General features: G+C 44.7%; 1 protein-coding gene across 1 annotated transcript; it reads right to left on the bottom strand.

The window, feature by feature from the left end:
* Positions 1-597: 597 nt before the first annotated feature.
* SHISA2 (shisa family member 2) lies at positions 598-14,732 on the bottom strand. Its single transcript, XM_061628534.1, has 2 exons — positions 12,820-14,732; positions 598-4,519 (listed from the first exon to the last, which is right to left on the bottom strand). Exons 1-2 carry the CDS (start codon positions 13,151-13,153, stop codon positions 3,966-3,968), a joined length of 888 nt encoding a protein of 295 aa, XP_061484518.1. The 5' UTR covers positions 13,154-14,732; the 3' UTR covers positions 598-3,965.
* Between the last annotated feature and the right edge of the window lie 6,180 nt (positions 14,733-20,912).

A 20,912-nucleotide genomic window follows, 5' to 3' on the forward strand; every position in this document is an offset into this window, starting at 1 on the left:
CTCAGTGTAGTTCTATTAGGTATCAACAACTCAAATTGTCATCATTCTAACCTTGCTTGACTGGAATTGTAGCTTTTGGTTATTATGTACCAGAGATAGGGAACCTCTGGCCCTCCAGATATTGCTGGACTATAACTCCTGTCATCACCATTGATCATGCTGACAGGACTTGGAATCCAACAACAGCTGGAGGACCAAAGGTTCTCACATATACATTAAAAAATAATATGGCCACAATGTAAACATTTTAAGAATTCCCATTTATTTCAGTGGAAAGTTTAGCCTGCAATCCTCTACACATGTACCTGCAAGGAAGCCCCACTGAATTCAAGAGGGCTTACTTTTGAGTTGACATTCTTATAAGACTGCACTGTTAAGCACATATTTAAATCTCTCTGACTGAAATCAATGGGATTTATATGTGCTTAACTTTGGCTTGATGTCCTATCTACATCTCAAACACAGATACACCCTAAAACAAAGGGGAAATGAGTAACAAACTGTAAGAGAGGAAAAATCACACCATAAAATATTTATTATGAAACAAAAGATCTTTTTTTCTTCACTTGTAAGAATCACTTACTCAAGTGCCCTTTAAGAAATTTTAAAAAATTATACCAAACATTAACATTGGTTTTACATTATTATACATGACATATAAACACCACGTCACAAACTTTTTTATTACAACTCAAAACATTTCCCCTGTTCATTGTAAATTAATTTCTACATATTTTCAATTTAACTTATTCATGTTTTAAAATAAGTAAACAAACAGATTCACCTGATTTTCATATAAGTAATAGAGCATGTGCAATGAATCAAGTGAATTCTGGGGAACAGAGAAGGGTGTCATCCTGTGCATTTCTACTCAGAAGTAAGTCTTACTGAGTTCAGTAGGACTGACTCCCAGGTAACTTATAGGATTGCAATCCAATTTTTCACAACTGGAAAAAGCTAACATCAGCCCATCTCCTAGAAGTGAAACAGTGGGCCCAATCCAGGAAGCTGCTCAGAATCTTCAGTTTCTTTTCAAGTTAACAGCATATTGAGAGCATCCACTGTTCTGCAAAAAATTCCCAGCAGCACTTGACTAATCAAACATGGCAAGCTGAGTAAGGTAATTGCAGAGACCTTTAGTTCAAGTGATCTAGACTAGCGGTTCTCAAACCACCACCTCAGTGAAAATGGAAAAATGGAAATGAATGGCCTTCAAGTCGATCCTGACTTATGGCGACCCTATGAATACGGTTTTCATGGTAAGCGGTATTCAGAGGTGGTTTACCACTGTCTTCCTCTGAGGCTGATGGGCAGTCACTGAGTGAATTCGAACCCTGGTCTCCCAGGTCGTAGTCCAACAATCTAACCACTACACCACACTGGCTACCCCTTGAAAATTGCCACGGGTCTTGGCAGATCACTTAATGAACTAAAAATTGAAGAACACACATAAGTCCTATTTAATAACTTTTTTTAAAAAAAGACTGGCATCATAGTTAAAAACAGCAGTTTTATAAAAATCACAGTCTCCAGGCTAGGCTGTTAAGATACTTTTTAACTGGTAAATATTTAGGGGAAAATGAGTTAACTGCACCAGCCCATATTATGAAAATCACAGACCCTGGGCTAGTGTGGTCCTGGTCAAAAAGGACTCAATCTTCATCATTGGGGGGGGCAGTGCATGACCACATATAAATATTCTCAACAGCCTTGCAACCTTTACATGGAACCACCTGAACGGAGCTTGCAAACCACCGACTACAGCTTGAGAGCCTCTGATCTAGACACTGTATCACTTTGAGGATAACAACCAACAGAAACAGACAGGTGTCCTGAACCAATTAATTCTTATGGATGCAAAGTACTTATGCACACATGAGAGCTGCATGGAGTGTATTCCAGTAAATTTTCTGGATCAGAGTAGTGGTACTAATGGGCACATGCATTTCTGTTTCATTGGTCAAGAGTTTTTGTTTTGCATTTATTACTTGTGCATGGAACATGGGGTAGGATAGGGACAAAACTTTGGCACGGTGTCAGTATCTAAGTGTCAAACTTCAGTAAACAGAAACATATTGAAGTATATTGCTACACAACAATACTTTTAATGAGAAACCAAATCCTAGGGTACTGGATTTTTGAACCATGAAATACAGTAACAATCACAACAGACCTTCTAATGATTCCCAAAAATTTAGCTGCCAATAGATTAAATCAACTGAGGTCAGTGCAATACATCCATGGAGTCCCAACATCCCAAAGACCTTTATGTCATGCGGAAATAGTTTAACAAAGTGATTTTTGCAGAATGGAAATCTATTAACATGTCATGCTCCGACAACAAGCATTTTGGTGGCATTACTGTTTACTTCTAATGCTTTTACTTTTACAATTTTCCTTTTCTAGCTCTGTAAGTCTTTCCATGGTCATTTATTTGGACTGAGCATTTTTATTTGTCTTATATACAAATTCCATTTCCATGAAGTCCAAACTATCTGGGCCTGTCTATGACTTTTGGATTTCATTTAACTGGATGTGGGGTTAAGGAATCATACTGGAAGATGTCTTGGCTGCAATCCACAAATCTCAAGCCACTGATGCTCAAATTCCAAGGTATTTGAGGATGGCAGTAGTATTTGCAAATAAATGCAGCTAAATACAACATGCACCAAACAACAAAACAGGTATTGAGGCTTCTATGGATACTTCAGTTGGAATAAAATCTTCATAATCATTTCTGCTTTGAAAATTGCTACAATAAAACAACACTTCTGCAAAATATAGGACTCCTGAGCACTGTCAGGATCCAAAGGAGTGCACTGCTACTTCCAGGCACCTGAGGGGCCTTTGGGCTAGTGCTTGTCAAACAGCCACCGTACCAATACCACAGGGCTAACTGCTTCACAATACTAAGGGGGCTTTCAAAAGCAGTTTGCAATACAGCAAAAAGGATGGGGAGAGTTAAAAATCCCACTAAGCATGTCCCTGCCAAAATCAAACGTCGGATAAGTTAAGCTCCATAGGAACACAAACGTTTTGCATACTTCTTTGAAAGGAAATGACTTTTCACTGGAAAGGGAACAGGAACATAGGAAGCTGCCTTATATCAGGTCAAGCTGTTTGTTCACCCAACCCAGCATTGTCTGCCCTGACTAGTTCTCAGGCAGAGGTTCTTTCCTCACCTGCTACTTGATCCTTCAAAAAAGGGATGGGGAACCTGTGGGCCTCCAAATGGTGTTGGGCTGCAACTCCCATAATCCCTGACCATTGGCCATGCCGCTGGCTAGGGCAGATGGGAGTCCAACAACATCTGGAGGACCACAGGTTCCCCATCCCTGCTTTAAAAAAAACACTGGCTATGCAACGATTTGAACATGGGACCTTCTGCACGCATAAGTGCATGCTCAACCGCTGAGCTGTGGTCCCTTCCCTGTAATTTCAAATCAAACTTCTAGGATTATGTAATTTACCAGGATTGCACTGTTCAGCCTTCTATCATTAGTGTGATTGTCAGAACAGCAATAAGAAGTGTCTTTAGATTCTGGGCAAAAGACACTTCTGAAACAATTATCTTGAACCACATAACAAAATGTTTTCTATTAACTAAGCAAATACTGTTGACTTTATAGCACCTGAAGGGCACTTTATGGCTCAGCATTTAATCGCTCTCACACACCCTTGTCGAACTGAAATGTAGATGCCACTTCGGCATAATCCCTTTCCTCTGTAAATCATGCTCTGGAATGGAAGCATTATCTGGAAATGTTAATTCAATGTATCTTCAAACAGTTTTTTGGCAACTGAACCCAATGAAAAGAAAACAGTTTATAAATACTGTCTGACATGCATGAGCCTTCTGAAATTATTTACAAATTATGTTCAGCAAACTTCTTTCTCCTCTGCTTACAATCTGTTGCAGCAGTATTTTTATTTTTTCTTGGCCGTTGCTGTTTTCCTTCTTTGAGCTACACAGTCACTGCTGGGTACATCTTCTGTTCACTGTTACTGTGGGGATACGGAGACTGAATAGGCCTGTATCCACTCTGCAGCCCATCCAGGAAAGGTGGTACAGGCGCCATGGGCATAGAGTCATGCTGCACAGCATATCCCACATACTGTGGATGCAAATACTGGCCTTGGTGAGGCACTATCTGCGTAGCCTGCTGGCAGTTCAGTACGGAGAAATTGGTAGGCATGTTGACATATACATTATTCATGGTCCCTTCTGGTAAACAGCAGTTGGTTTGTGACCTGGGAGGGGGGGGCCTGGCACCTGAGTTGGCACTGGAGCTGGAGCTGGCAGCGGTGCTTGATTGACGCGAGGAAGATCCTCGGGAGGTGCTGGCACTTGGAATCATGGGAATAGTCTCCATTATCCTGTTAGCTCCAGGAGCTCGGCTCTGTTGAGGCTCTTGCTTGGGGCGCAGGCACCGGCAGCAACAAGCTGCTACTAGAGATCCCAAGATGATGAATGCAACAAAAACAGACCCAACGATAAGGAACGGCACGTAGATAGGCACTGCCAACAGAAAAGAAACTCTTAAAGAGGTTATCACCAATGCAAAGCCATGCATTACCCAAGGAGCAAGAGGCAAACAAGTATATAGAAAATGTCTAAACTGTGAGGGTCGGCAAAGGCTCTGGAACTGTACATATTACGAGCTACCTCTCCACCTACCTTTAAGAGGACAAAACCATTGCTAAAGCCTTACGACTGCTTCACACATTCAATGGAACTTGGGGCAGAGCAAGACATTATCTAAACCACAGGACTGTTGCCAACACTGCTGTTCCCTTGTCAAGTTCCCACTTCTCTCCCCCATTACACAAAGGGTTGTATGCAACACTGGGCAGAACAGACTTCTGCTTGTGCGGTGGGGCTTCCTCTTCCTCATGCCATGCGCCTTCAAAATCTGCTTAAGATGGTCCCCCAACCCTCTGGAGCAGATTTTGAGGGTGCGTGGGGGGCAGCAAGGGAAGGAAGGGGGGAAGTTCTATGACACAAGTGGAAGTTTGTTGCACAAGTGGAGTGGCGGCGTTGGATACAACCCATAGTGAATCAAATACGTTACATAATAACATCATGATGTTTTTCTCCATTGCCATTCCACATCTTTGGTTGCCACTGTAAGAAATGCAGTGCTTGATAAGTTAATGTCCTGTGACTCTATCACTACACATTAGGGGAGGGGAGGAGGGGCAACTCAACCTGAGCATGCCATTTTTGCTGGTAGCACCATCATTTCGGTAATGTCCAGTTCTGCCCTTGGACATGCCTATCTTCACACTATACCTGTGCACAAATGACCCCTGTAAACTCTTCACCGTATTTGTGGGCAGAGAAACTAGGGAGGGGGCATTTCACTGAAATTCTCCAACTTTTTGGGGTGCTGGTGGTGGCTCACAACTAGCCATGGCAGTATCATAAGCTTCTTTTTCCCCTAAGTTCCTCACTGTGTTGGCAACCAGACCTACATTTTGCAATTCCAACAGTGTCTCAGATCTAGAATTGCTCCAAGGGACTGTGGGGGAGGGAAATCATTGGTACCACCACCCCAAAAATGGTGGAGAATATCTGGAGAAAATTATTCAAAGCAGACTTCTTTTTTTGGGGGGGGGGATGGATAAGTAAAAGAAAAATGCCAGGAAAGGTCTTTAATGACAAATTTCAGCTCAGCTCTAGTTCACACTTTATTATCCCCGTTGCTTTTACATGTAAATTCCATTGGAATCACCGGATAAGCAATTCCACAACTGCAGCATGTTGCATGAAAAGTTAGTTGAACAACATATTGGATCTCTCTCTCTCTCTCTCTCTCTCTCTCTCTCTCTCTCTCTCTCTCCCCCCTCCCTCCTTGGACAGAGAGATCCAATGCTTCTTATAGCTCCTGGGTCGACCTCCCTGTAACTGCAGTCATATTTTTAGATTAAGGCATCAATCCTGTGCACACTTACTGTGCACACAGTAACCAGGGAAACCCAGTGGGGTTTACATCTGAACATATGCGTACAGTGTTGCACTGTTGAAACCCTGTTTATAAAAGCTGCTTCAATATGACCATGAACTAGTAGAGAAAAGTGATTGAAGATTAAGTGTCCTTTTTGTTGTAAGTAAGTAAACCCTGAAGGTCTCCTGTTGTGCAATCGCCATTAATTTCAATGGGACACAGGCACTCAACCTCACTGAAATTAACGCATTCGCTGCAACAAGCAGACTGTCCAGGCGTAAACCAGTCCTAATTATAATGTAACTTCAGGGTAGTTCTGATGTGTTTAGGATTCGTGAACAGCAGGAAAAGTGCTGGGAAGCAACCAGGACTTTCCCACAGGCTGAACTTCACCTTTTGAAATCCAATCACATAAACGCATGATTAGAAAGTGGTGCTATTTATTCATTTATAATATAGTAACGGGCAGGTTTGAAGGTGATACGAAGTGCCATGTTACTTGGAATACTTTTTTAAAAAAAAATCATCTCGGATTTTCTTGTTAGTTTTCAGAATGGAGGCAGAAATCGATGCAAAAAACATTATTAGCAGAATGCTAGTATATATTGTCTGAAACACAACCAAGATATTCTGCAGCATGGCCATCTTCAGCCTCCTCCTCAAGCCTTTGTCCTGCTTCTTTGTCTATCAGATGTGCCGGGGTGTGGAGGAGAGTGTGCCTTGAACCTAGACTGGGAAGGTTCACCGGAGAGACATGTTTCCCGGGATGGTGTTGACTCCGCTGCTGTTTCCCTTGTCTGCCACTGCTGGGCCGGCTTCCTCTCTCTGTTCCTTCTAGAGGGGCTTTTCTTGCTTTGTGTGTGTCTCTGCAGGTTTGGAGATGGGCATTTGCCTCCCATCTTTTCTCCTGGGCCCTTTTTAGAAGGCCAAGAAGAGAGAGGAGTGAAGTTTTGCTTTGTGATTTGTTAATGTATTTTATTGGATGTTGTAACTGCTGTTTTTGTACATTGTATTGTTTTTATTGATGTATTTTTATATTTGTGTTAATTTTTTTTTGTAAGCCGCCTTGAGGGCCTTTTGGCCAAAAGGTGGGGTAGAAATAAACAACAACAACAATACTAAGCCTAATACATTAGAACTTCCTATCAAAACAGAAGAAAAAGGAAGATTCAGAATTCTGTCATTCGTAAAGTATGAATGAGTTGCTAAGTAAAAATTACAGGTGTGCACTTAGTCACTGCTGCCTGCCTTTTCCCACATTCCTCCATGGCAGCACTACACAAGATGTGAAGCATGTACAAACTCTCCCCCTCCCTTTCAGTAACATATTATTCCCTTCTCGCTAAACAAAGTAAAAACAATCTATACTTATATGAACTGGTAGGGTGACCCTCTACTGCTTTCGGCTGTCTGCAAGAGTTACAATAAGCACACGTCACACCTCTGTGCAGCAGACCCAGGGGGTGGATGGAGATTCGCATTCCCTTTAACTTAGCACAGTAGCTCAGAGACTGAATCAGGAACTCCTGGTTCAAATTTCATTGGTGCCGTAAGTAGCCTCAGGCAGTACTGCTACCCTTTGGCCCAGAAGAAAGCCAAGGCAGAGCCCTCCAGACGTAGCTATATAGCACCCATCAGCCACAGCAAGCATGGCCAGTTGCTGAGGCATGATTAATCAGAGCTGTAGTCCAACATCTTAGTTATTTATTTTTATTTATTTGATTTGATTTATATCCCACCCTTTCTCCCAGTAGGAGCCCAGGGTGGCATCTTCTGGAGGACACCGCATTAGCTTCACTTGCCTCAGCCACAGCATCCCTCATCTGCAATAGGGGGAGAATAATTCTGACCTACTTCACCTAACATGGGTGAAGTGCTTTTATCGCTCTAAAGTGCCCTAGTAAAGCAAATACAGCTCATTTATGTCACCAGCTAAATGGTGATCTGTCTTCTCTCTTCCTCCCCCCACCCCAAAAGGGCAAGAAGTTGGACTAAATGGGTCTTTGGCCTGATCCAACAGGCTCTTGTGTTCTTAAGATAGCAGCACCCCCATAGCATGCTGGATAACACAGGGGTGGTTTCCCGTTCTCTCCAGCTGGGAATACTATAAACTCCGTTTATAAACTCAGTGGAGTAGTTTTTGACAGTCCCTCAAGTGAGGGGGGCAGAAGTGCAGGGGTGCTGTTCTCTTTATCTGGCTGCAGGTCCTGACTCACAGCTTGGGGGTGATTTCTTTCAGACCTTAATGACTCTTGGCAGTGTCCCTCCCTCACAGAATTCTCCTCACAACAGAGGCCACATCTTAGAGAAAGGGTAACCAACATGGTGCTCTCCGAATGCTTTGGACTACAATTCCCATCAGCCCCAGCCAGCATGGCCAATGATCAGGAATGAGAATTGTAGTCCAAAATGATGAAAGTTCTAGTACAAAATATCTGGAGGTCACTATGTTGGCTGCCCCTGCCCTAGAGGATCTGCTTCCTGATTGGCTCGCAGATATGCCTGCATCAGAGCCTGGCAGAAGCCAGTTCTGCAGTGAGCATCTGGAACTGCTTTGCACAGCTCCAAATGCTGAATATGGCCATATGTTAGGTGATTTGCATGCACTGTTAGATGAGTTGTGGCCTGTGCAGATCCCAATTCAACAAGGGAATCCAGTGCTCTTTCCTGAGTTAAGGTAGCTGGGGGTAGAGCTGTTGATGATGCTGGATTTGTCTGGTAGTGGAAGTCCAAGGTTAAAATTCCTGCTTATCTGTGAAGTTGCTATGTCAGTACTATGTAAGCATTGTGAGGATAAGATATCATTTTTGCCCAATTAAAGAAATATTAGGCAATTAATTGTATGAGTTTTAGCTGATTAGCAAATTAATTGATTATATTTGCATATGAATAAACACAATAGTTCAAAAGGAAAAGAAATTATTTTGAAAGGTTGGTTCTAGATTGGCCATTTCACAAATGGAAGGCCTCCTTTCATTCACAGAAAACACAGAGAGCCAAAGGCCATTCCTTGCTGGGAGAAGGAAAACAGGCAGTCTTTACTAATTCCTCCTTCCCACATCTGTGCCACCTCACATGCTAATTTTGGGAAGATCAGCACCCCTCCTCCCAGCAAGTAGCTTTTCCTTCACCATGAAGTGGAACTCTGGATGCAACCTTTTCTTTTTTAGATGACATGACATAACCAGCATCTTCTTAAAAGAGGTATTTCCCCACTGTGAATGCAAGAAAAGGAAAAATGCCTCTTCTACGATGACATTTACTATCTGCACTTTTTATTGTCTTAAAGAAAAAGGTAAGCATCCTAAAAAATACTGCCTGATTAGCGTTAGAAAGTTTTGAAAAACAGTGTTTCATCAAAATCCTAAACACATTACATAAGACCGATTAATTTCAGTGGAACTTTTTTCAGATACTGGCCACAATCCCATAAGGAAGGACTCTTGAGCTTAGCTGCAGATAACTCTAGGCTGGATTGCAGCCACTGTGTTTATGAACAGGAAGGGGGGGTCACCACTTTATCCATGTTCTCAAAAATACTTTTGACAGTATACACTTTAGTTTAAAGTAATTAAATGCTATGGTGACTTCACAGGAAGATGGATTACAGAGCTCAGCTCCAGATCTTCTCAACTTATTCTGAAGTTCTTAATGGGCTGTCACAACCCATTAAAATAATTGTATCATGAGTAAATAAAATGAAAATGAGATCCAGCCCAAATCAACAGGTGCTTAATTAATTTTGTGCTTCTCTTTCCCTCCGAAATCAGTGAGACTTACAGTCCTACATGTCTACTCAGAGGAAAGGCCATTTGAGCCAAATGGGACTTACTCCCAGCTAAGTGTGTATAGGATTGCAGTCTATAAGTGCTTTACTTTGGCTGGATTGTGGCCTTAATATATACCTTGCCTTGCTCAAGCTGACAAATTGCATCCAAATCAGAAAAACACATTAGGAGTTATTTATAACATAAATCATTGGAAGCTATCTATACACAACTTTGTGGTTGGAAGTTTATATTTCCAAGTTTGCAACGCTGATTTAATATACGAAAAAATAGAAAGCTTAAGAGACTAATTTATGTGTTGTTAGTTATGGACAGCAATAATTTCCTTTTCTCAAACGGTTAGAAATAAATAAATATTTTTGTGTAAGATATGGTATTTGTAATTATTATAATTAATTTTAATATAATATTTTTTTCTCTAACCATGCCTCTTATATTTTGGGACTTTTTTAATGACTAACATATAAAGAGACTGTTCCCTTTACTCCTCTTCTGCACCTCTAGCTTTCATAATCTCTTCATAGATGACCAAATGCTGAGTTATGATGAATTACTATATCCTGAACCCAGTTATAAGTGAATTTTAAACTTAATGGGACCGCTGGGCTCAGTGGTAGAGCATCTGTTTTGCATGCAGAAGGTCTTGGGCTCAATCCCTGGCATCTCTAGGTATGGAAAAGACCCCTGCCTGAAACCACAGAGAGCCACTGTCAGTCAGTAGACAATACTAAGCTAGATGGACCAAGGAGCTGACTCAATATACAGTGGCTTCCTAAGTGTCTTGTGGACTTGTAATGGCCAGTACAGATTGTGCTCTCAAGCTATTTAAATCTCAAATGTAAAGAAACTGAAGGATAATGAAGATAGTGACATCAGAGCAGTAAAGGGAGCTTTGTACATTGACAAGAAAAACTTCTATATGCTGTGGCAATGGGATCTGTTTACCAAGATGTTTTGGAAAGGAATTCAGGGAGTCTTTCCTGGAATTTAAAGAGGCCATAGGTGGACAGTGTATAAGCAGGTGTAGGGAATATTTGTCCCACCAGACACTGCTGAACTACAACTTCCATCAGCCCTAGCAAGCATGGCCAATGACCAGGGATGATGGCACTTGTAGTTCAGCAACATCTAGAGGGACAAAGGTTCCCCACACCTGGTGTATAATTTCTTACTATACCAGCATATAGGGGGCAATTTTCAACAACTGACCAACCTCCTACTTCTAAGAAGGAAAAGGCAAAATATATGTGGATGCACCTCTCTCATTGTATCAGCATGGAAATGATCCAACAGCACTTAACACACACACCCATTTGTTTATCTCTCCTCCCCTAAGCACTGAGGAATAAAAGGTTTCCCAGCTGTAGGAGCTGGGAAAGTGAAAGGAATGTTTTTGCTATACATGCTTCATTGACTGGAGAAAAAGAACACCAATCATTAATGAAAATTAACGATTGGTGTTCTTTTTCTCCAGTCAATAAAGCACGTGTAACATACACCAAAGTAACATTGACTTATACCTGTACATAAACAGACATTTTTAAGCTCTTCTCTGCTGCCCCTATATTGCAATTTCCAGTTCCAGATCTGTGCTGCTAAACTTGATAGTCTGTTGTAAGCCTCTTATTTGCATGCGAGTGAGGGAAGGATGAGTTTTGGGAAGACTAGACTGTAGATCACCAGATTTAAAAACAGCTGCTTGCCACAGGGCATCAATAACATTCATGTGCACCCAAGCAATGTGAGAAAGCCTCAAATTCACTTTGTTAGCATCATGCGTGAACCTGGCCCTGAGGCTGCTTACAAATTAGTATTTTGAACTGAAGACCTACATTTATTGCAATTTGTGTAGTGCAGTTAATTTTTTTATCTCCATGCCCCAAGAACAACATTTCCACATATCACTTGGGTAAACAAAAGTATAGTTTCCAAATCACATGAAGTACTAGCTCCCCTCTATTCGGCACTGGTTGAGCCTCATCTTGAGAACTGCATCCAGTTCTGGACACACTTTAAGAAGGATGCAGACAAACTGGAACAGGTTCAGAGGAGGGCAACGAGGATGATCAGAGGGCTGGAAACATAGTCCTATGAGGAGAGACTGAAAGAACTGGGTATGTTTACCTTGAGAAGACTGAGGGGAGATATGATAGCACTCTTCAAATATTTGAAAGGTTGTCACACAGAGGGGGTCAGGATCTCTTCTCAATCATCCCAGAGTGCAGGACAGAAATAATGGGCTAAAGTTACAGGAAGCCAGATTTCAACTGGCTATCAGGAAAAACTTCCTAACTGGTAGAGCAGTACGGACAGTGGAACCAATTACCTAGGGAGGTGGTGGGCTCTCCAACACTGGAGGCATTCAAGAGACAGCTGGATAGCCACCTGTCAGGTATGCTTGAAGTTGGATCCCTGCATTGAGCAGTGGACTGGATTCAATGGCCTTATAGGCCCCTTCCAACTCTACTAGTCTATGATTCCATGAAACACCAAGAGACTAGTCATGTGCTCCTATTTAGTGCCATGTCAGCTATACAGGTGGATATACACTTGCCAAAGAAAATTCAGTGTTAAGTGCAAATCCAGTGTATGCCATCAACCAGCATGCAAGGGCAGGTGAGAGGTGGGTGCATAGAAATCACTCCTCTGCAGTTTTAATAAACAAGTATAGCTGAAAGGGATGTTGTTTTGAGAGTCTGTGTAGTTCCACTTGGTGGGGAAGGGGGGCATAGTGGGGCAAAATTTGAGGATAGTTGGATTTTTAAAAAAGCAATGATGTTATGAGAAATATGGGAAGGGCCACAGCTCAGTGGTAGAGCATCTACCTTGCATGCAGAAGGTCCCAGGTTCAATCCCCAGCATCTCCAGATGGGGCTGGGAGATACCTCTGTCTTGACACTGCAAACACACTGTTCATGGAAGTTTGTTAAGGGTGCTGGGAATTGTATTGAATTCTTTTGGGGAAATAATGTGTTTTAAACTGAGAGCCTCTGCCAGTCAATGTAGCCAATACTGAGCTAGATGAACCACGGGTCTGACTCGGTTATCATGTAGCTCCTTTCTTCCCTCCCTTCGCTTCCTACCTGCTGCGCCGTCGGGAATGTCCTTGTCCGGCCGGCCCTGCTCAGCTCCCCCCTGCTGCCTGTCGTTGTCGCAGACACCCTGGTCCAAACGGGCCTCCGGGCGGGAACAGCAGTAGCGAAGGGCGCAAGTGCCGCAGCAAATGGTGGCGTCGCCGTCGTCGAAGTGCTCCGGGCACTGGAAGCCGTCCCGCCAAGTCGCCCCGTCCTGCCAGCCGTGGCAATACTCGCCGCTAGCCCGCGCGCTCGCCAGCAGCCCGAGCGCCAGCAGCAGCAGCGACAGCAAAGGCGGCCCTCTCAGCGCCACCCGACGCAGGGAACAGCGCCCCCTCCACATGGCACCGCGAGGGGGCGGCAGCGCCGGGCGCCCACAGTCGGGCCTCGGAGAGTGACGCGGACGGGCAGGCGCCCCTCTCCTTTCTGCCTGGGTCGAGGAAGAAACGAGACACAGCGCCCACTGTGGGTGGGTGTGCAACTTTAGGTGGTTTTTTTAATCTATACACGTGTGGGTGTCACAAGCGCGCCTGTGGTCGTGTGGGGCGAGGATAGCCAAGCGAACCTTCAGCTGCGCGCGCAAGGTTGGCGCCGTGTGTCAGGGGTCCCCTAGCAATCCGCGTCTGCGGCGCCCCCTTAAGGTGGGTGCCCAGTCAGCGTCACCCCCCGGTTGTACAGGATATGGAGCCGGCTAGCCCTGAAGAACAAGCAGGAGCCAACTAGTGAGGTGTGCTAGGAACAAAGTCCCGCAGTTGCTGGGAACGAGAAAGGAGCGGGGGGAGAGAAGGATCTTGCGTCCCAGAGAGATGACTCAGTCCGGTTGAGGTCCCACGCTAATTGCCCGGAGCACGCCCGTCGTTGGTAACGGGCAGCAAGCACAGCCAGCGCCGGCGAGAAAGAATCCACTCTTTCTGACAAGCCTAACGGAATCCAGGCCGGTTTCCTAGGAGGAGGAGGTGCCCCAAGGCGGAGTCATTCGGTGGCGCCTACGCCGCTCTGGGCACTCCGCGAACAGTCGGCTATTCCTGGGTCTCTTGGAAATCCCGCACGGGACCTTCCCTTCTCGTCAGTCTGAAGCAAGGCGAGAGCTGGAGGCGGGGGTGTGAGGCGTGAGAGAAGGAAGCCGGCCGAGGCGCCAAAGGGGCAGCGGCTTCCACAAACTTGTCCGGCAGCCTGGAGGGCAGGAGAGGCGGGACTGTGATGGCTGAAGGGATGCCACCAGGCGGGCGGGCGGGACGGAGCGAAGGGCTCCTGCAACCATAACAAACCTACACATACAAAGGCAGGTCCTTAGCATAGGTGAGCGCCCCGGGCACGCGTGTGGCGAGACGAGTCAACGGGCAGGCAGGAGAGCCCCAGAAGGCGCTCCCGGAGGCAGCAGGAGAGCGTCACTCCCCTCCCTGGCGCTCCCGTTGCGCCGCGCTTCGTTTTCTACCTGCGCCCACCATCAAGGATGCGTCGTCGGGCTCCTCTCCTGCCTCCCCAAGCCCGGAGAGGGAGGTCCGGTTGCCTAAGAGCCGCGGTTCCCGGGCCGCACCTCGCGCTGACCTTCAGGGGAGTCAAGTCCGACTTTGGGGCTAGCGCCCGTTGGTGAAGCGGAGGCAGGCTGGAGAGCCACCTCTCGCGGCTCTCTCCTCCTCGCTGCCCAGCTCCGAGTTTACCTTTTTGCCGCTGATTCTCTTCCCTGTCTGCACTCTTCTCGGAGACACCAATCGGAACCTCCGGCGGTTTGGCACTTTCCAACGCGAGCCACTGGCTTTCTGTTTGTAGCCCGCCCGCCCGCTCTCTCTCTCGCCTGCCTCGGAACGCCACCAGCCGCGGCTGCCCAACTCCTGGCTCAGTTTTCTGAGCTACCGCTGGGCGGGTACATGGGCGGGCGTGACCGTGCGAGGCTCTCTTCACAACTCCGTTCCCTTGCTTTCTCTCTGTTATTATAGGCACCCTACACTCTCCCGGCGCGCATGCGTCTTAAGGCCGGCGGCACTCACGTCCTCCCATTTCTCTGGGAATGCCGGAGAGCTTTTGCTTTTCTTTTTACCGGCTCTATGGAGCGCGTGGGGAGAGAAAAGGAAGGGTATGGGGGAAAGGAAGGCAGAGAAAACAGCGAGAGTTTGCAAAGCCAATGTGTGCTGACACTCCAGTAGGTGAGGATTAATTCTCCTATTAACTCATGTGTGATTACTCTTCAGCACACGCGTGTTAATTCTCTGCGCCCTAAGCTCTACAGAGCGCGCGAGGAGATAGGAAGAGGACTGGGGTGAATGAATGAATGAATTCTTTATTGCATAGTCAACAGACCTCAGCAATCGAGAAATAAAATACAGAGGAATAGATAAATACAAAAAAAAAAAAACAGAAGCATAAAATCAAGGCTGTATGCCAAGCAGGTTCTACCTTATCTGCATGGCCTGGTTTATAAATTTGCCTACAGCAAGGGTAATAAACTCATCTATACCTTGTAAAAGAAGAATTAGCAATGTGTTTTTAGATTGGCCTGGGAAGGTTAGAAAAGTAGGGGATAAAAGATCATTTCTAACATGATCATAAAATTTACAGTGGAATAAAACGTGCGAAACAGTCTCAGTCTCCTGGGCATTGCATGGGCAAAACCTAAGATTTCTTGGGATCTTATTAAATCTTCCTTCAAGAAATTTGGAGGGCAGGGTGTCGAAACGGGCCAAAGTAAAGGCCCTTCTGTATTTAGGAACAGAGAGCCAGTGTAAATAGCGCTGTCCGTTATCACTAGGTAGAACACTCAGGCCCAAAGCCCGGAGAGAGCAAGGTCCTGACGCCTTGGCCAGTAGCTCTTGGTTGTCGATATCAACTAGCCTACATCTGACCACAGCCTTAGCCGCAATAAAATCCATATTTAACAATTCTGAAGGAGAGAGCCCGACCGATAAAATTTTTTCTACGACAAGTGATGGCCATGAGGCACTAAAGGAGTCGGCCAATACTCGCCTGGTGTAAGATTCTGGGGTAAGTGTGTAGAAGCAGCGGAGCCAGAAGTAGATGGTGCATAGCCAAGTTTGACAATATAAAGAATTTAGTCCTGCTTCGAGTAGGAGCGTAGCCCCAGAAACGCATCTGGGGACACCAAAGATGGATCTTAGGGAAGAGTAGAGAATGCCGTCAATACGGCCTTTGGAATATGGCAGCCAAATTGGGGTTCCGTATGTCAGCATCGGCATAATTTTGGTTCGAATTATGCGTGTTGCTGCCGGGATGCACTTTCCACCATTGGTAAAGTAAAAACGAGTGATAGCTCCCAGATTTTTGCCTTTGCTTTTATATAATTGATTTGGGAGGTCCAGCAGCCCGACTCTTGAAACCATATCCCAAGATATTTATAAGAATTAACTTGCTCAATTCTAGTAGAGCCTAGGCGCCAGGAAAATCTAACCTTTTTCTTTGAAAAGACTACCACTTTGGATTTTGTGTGATTAATAGATAAGGTATTAGCATTGCAGTAAGCTGCAAAGCCAGTCAGTAGTCTTTTCATGCCAAGTTGAGTTCGTGATAATAAGACTGTGTCGTCCGCATAAAGGAGAATATGGACTTTGTCATCACCTAGTTTGGGAGAATGTGATTGTATATCCTGCAAGGCTGAGGGGAGATCAGCCAGATAAAGGTTAAATAGCATAGTCGCCAATTTGCAGCCTTCCTGATGCCTTGTGTAGACCGTATCTCATGAGAGAGATGGCCTTGAGGGTTACACCGAACTCGGACCGAGGTGTTGTGGTATAATGCTGCTATAAGGCATAAGAGTCGCTTGTCGATATGTAAGGATTCCAGTTTATTCCAAAGACGAGGCCGTGAGATGGAGTCAAAGGCTGACTTTAAGTTGATGAAGGCAGCAAAAAGTTTGCCTCCACCTGGTCTAGAATACTTATAAGCCAGCTGGGCCAGGGTTAGACAGTGATCTAAGGCCAAGTGGCCTGGTTTGAAACCAATCTGTTCGTTGCCCAGGATATTATTGGAGCTAACCCATGAATTTAGCTTATTGCCAAGGTAACTGGCATAAATCTTGCCCATGACCGAGAGCAAGCTTATAGGTCGATAGTTGTTCGGGTCATTACGTGGTCCTTTCTTGTAAATTGGGATAACAAAAGCCTTAAGCCAAGAGACCGGGATCAATCCAGATTTGTTAATATTCGTAAAAACAGAGGCTAACATATGCGCCCACCAGGTTATGTTAGACTTGAGAAGTTTAGGTGGGATGCCATCAGGGCCTGCCGCCTTGCCGTTTTTGTTTTATAATCAAATCGGCAATGGAGTCGGGTTCAACTGGGGGCCATTCGGGAATATCTTTCAGTACGGGGAAGGAAGAGTAGATATCTGAAGAGACCTCGTTATTAAATACATCATGAAAGCGTTGTTCCCAGGTTTCAGTGGTTATGAGGCAATTGGGGCTGTCGTTGTAGTTAGAGCTCCTGAGACTAGCTGCCAAAAAGTCTTGGAATTGCGAGTTGCAATTGCAACCTCAAGCAAGTGCCAAGATTCATGTATAGTCTCATGTTTCTTTTTAATTATCAGTTTTTTGTATTCTCTGCGCAGAACATAATAAGAGTGTGGAAGCTGACGTTCGTTGTTACTGCGATAAGCGCGATATGCAGAACTAATCTTACGCTTTAAGGCTCTACAGTCTTTATCAAACCAACGGTTACATGGGGCTTTGTAGTGACCGTGGTTGGGCGCTAGAGACTTTTGGAATATAGCATTTGCAGATTTAATCAAGTCAGCATAAATGGTCAAGCCTACACTCGGCAAATCGGTCAGGGTCAATTGAGTTACCAGTTGTACTGTATGGGGAGATTTGACAAATTGGGAAAATATCTGGTCAAATTTAGGTGACCACTTGATTTTATTATAAGTATCCAGTGGGGGTAAGTTTGAAGAACACAAATGAGATTTGTATAAATGGGCTTTACCATGAACATTAAAAGAATACTCAAGAGGTAAATGGTCGCTGTCTGTGCGATCAGCAACTCTGAAGTAATGGTTAGTATAGTCCTTCCGGGTAGGTATGATGATGTAGTCGACTACACTTGAACCCCATGAGGAAACAAAAGTACATTCTCCCCAATCATCTCCTGCTCAGGACCCATTTAGAATAGACAATTGGTGTTTAAATACAAACTGAAGAAGGGCAGTTCCAGCTGTGTTTAAAAGGCAGTCTTTTGAGTGGCGGGCTTTGCTCTTGAGATGTTTCTTGTCGACATTCAAAAGAAAACCTAACTGAGGGGCATCCACCAGGTAAGACCCAGTCCTTGCATTGAAATCACCAGCTAAGACAGGACAAGCTTGAGGATACAAAGAAGTCCAATAGACATACAGGGAATCAAACCAAATCCAGTTAGACAGGATGGTCTCTCTGTTAGAAGTAGGAGAGAAGTAAATATTAAAGACTAGCAGGGGCATATGAAATGACCTAAATTCCACAAGCAGGATAGAAACCATAAGGCTATTAATCATTGGATCTGTAATCGGGAGCTCAGTTACTTTAACGTCTAGCGCAGAGGAGACAAAGGTACAAAGGCCTTGTCTGGCTCTTCCCTTTCTTCTGGAAGAGATAGCTGGGGTGCAGAAGGAAGCAAATCCATCAATGTAGATCTGATTTTCACACCAGGTCTCCTGAAGTAAAATAACATCAAAGTTAGTTAAATAGGCCAGGAGACCAGGGTCGCTACACTTACAGTTCCACCCAGCAATATTCCAGGATAGAATTTTTAGAGAGAGAGGAGAAGAAAGGGAAACTAGTCAATCACTCTCATCTAAAATTTCTAGTTGGGGAAGAGAGGTCGTCAGAACGCAGCAGTTGTTAAAAGGGGCAAGAGGAGTCAAAGGTTGAGACGGAGATTTCAATGGTCTGCTTTTAGTAATTGGGGCTCTCAATTGATGGGGGTTCAGAAAGCGGGTGGCCTGCCAGTCGAGGGGTTTCTGGTTAGAATTTTCTGTATGGTCATAATGTACCGAGGTTTGAAGTGGCTCCACATTTGTTTTGAGAGCCATTGGGGGAGATGAGATCTTTACACGTTCCCGTTTAGGTGGACTTGTGAGGCCCCTGCACTGGGGCAGCTTAGATCGTGATAGAAGGACTATGTCAGGGCTTGAAGGAGGGCCTGTTATTAAAGTAGTATTATGATGGGTTATTACAGGATAAACTTCAGGAGATAAGTTAGTGTAAAACTGCTTGTCGGAGGACATGGCCTCATGAAATAGAGAGAGCATAGGAGGAGAGGAAGTTAGGTCAGCATTGTTATCATTATTGTCAGGTAAAGTCTGACATGTGACTTTTTGTTTCTGAGTATTACCACTGTTAGTCCTGTTTTTAAGGAGAGCAGTTAGAGATAACAGTCGGGACAGGATTTGATGCTGTTCTTGAGTAGGAAGGGCGTCAAAACTATTAACCAATAGAGATTCTTCTGGGTATAGGAGTTCCACAGCAAAGTCTAAGTTAGACCTGGGAAAATTTTCTGTGCCGCCCTTACCAAAGGAGTTAGACAAGATCAATTTAGGGGGCACTGGATCATCTGTTGGTAATTTTATAGGGGAAGAAACTCCTATGTCAAATTCTCCACTTGAAAGTTTCAATGGGCTTAGTATATGACTAACGGATCGTGGCTTGTTATTGCCTTTAAGCAAGGGAAAAGGAGGGGAGTTGTCGCTAAAGTATCTCTTGATCTCAACACCTTGAGGTAGGAACTTTGCCTTACAAGAATACACTACGTTGGCAATATAGGATGAAGTAAACGTGACCAGAGCACGGGCCGTTCTTGAGTTATAGTAGAGGTATTCGATCTTTTTGAAGGAGTCAGAGCCCATCTGATGATTAACTATTGGAGACAGAAATTCCAGTAGATGAGCTATACGATCTTTCTGGGACAGCCACCCATAGGGTTTCGGGAAGTTGGTGAAAACCAGAGACAGTTGGTCTAGCTGAAGGCGCCATCTCCGGGTTTCCCAAGATAGAGGGTGGGGATCAACAAAGTTGATGGAAATACCAGTTCCAACAGGAGGAGAAACTACTCCTGTTTCCAATGGTTGTATAAGTATGTGCTGTTCGGTGGAGATGGTGGCAGTAGAGCATGAAGGGCAGGCCTTGGCACGATGAGTGAGCTGAGATGATTTAAGTCTGGAGCCTGGTTTTGCTGAAGTTTTATTTCTTCGATTCAGAGCAGCTTTCCCCTTTTCCTTTCTGTCCATTAATTTAAAGAGTCTATTAAAATTCAGCTTTGAGACCTTCCTGGAATTGCCAGCAGCTTTGATGTTTTTTGTTTTCCTTTTTAAGTTAGGTGGAGCTTTAGCAGACTTTCCTTTGATGTTCTTTTTGGCAATTGTCGCAACATTACTCCGAGATTTACTGCAGCTGGAGTTTGGGCTTGTTGTGTTGGGGGGTCTACCAGCAAAGGTATGGAATTCTCTGGGTGGTAGATCAGGTGGAAGACCATGTTCAGGTATAGGGTTAGAACCTTTGACTGGCTGAGATGGCAGAGCCAGTTCTCGAGTGAGCATAGTAGAGGTGGAGGGCTGGAGCAAAACTGGATCCCCTTGACAAGGCAAGAGGGAAGCTGTAAGCAGTGAGAGTTGTCCCATGCTTTCCGTTAGAAGATTCTTTATATGTTGTAAATCCTCAGTCCATCTGAAAAACAGGCTCTTTATTAAATCAAGTTGCATATTTAGAAGTTTGGTTGTCGTATTCTGATCCGTGGCACCCACTTCTTCCACATTAGAGGGCTGATTTAAAAGAAACGAATGAGACTGTAGAGATGACAACGGAATAGGAGATCTCGCTGCCAGTCCGGGGTCGATTGAAGTAGAACATGCAGGGCTTGGAGATAAAGAGGACTGGGCTGGGTTGAGGACCTGCGTAAAGTTTGGAGCAGGAGTGTTGGCAGACTTCCGTTCCGCCGCCAGTTCTGCTGCCAAGGAGCTTTCACCAGCTCTAATGCCCTCCCCTGGGTGGAGTTTCATTAGACATTGTGGGCCAATCGACCAGTCCAAACAGACATCCTCATACGCCGGCATTGAGGTGTTACAAGAAGCCACTGGCAAAGACTCAAGACTCTCAGGAGCATAAAAGTCAGTGATTTTACATTGTT

Source organism: Rhineura floridana, chromosome 5, assembly GCF_030035675.1.
Source record: "Rhineura floridana isolate rRhiFlo1 chromosome 5, rRhiFlo1.hap2, whole genome shotgun sequence".
NCBI classification, from domain to species: domain Eukaryota; kingdom Metazoa; phylum Chordata; class Lepidosauria; order Squamata; family Rhineuridae; genus Rhineura; species Rhineura floridana.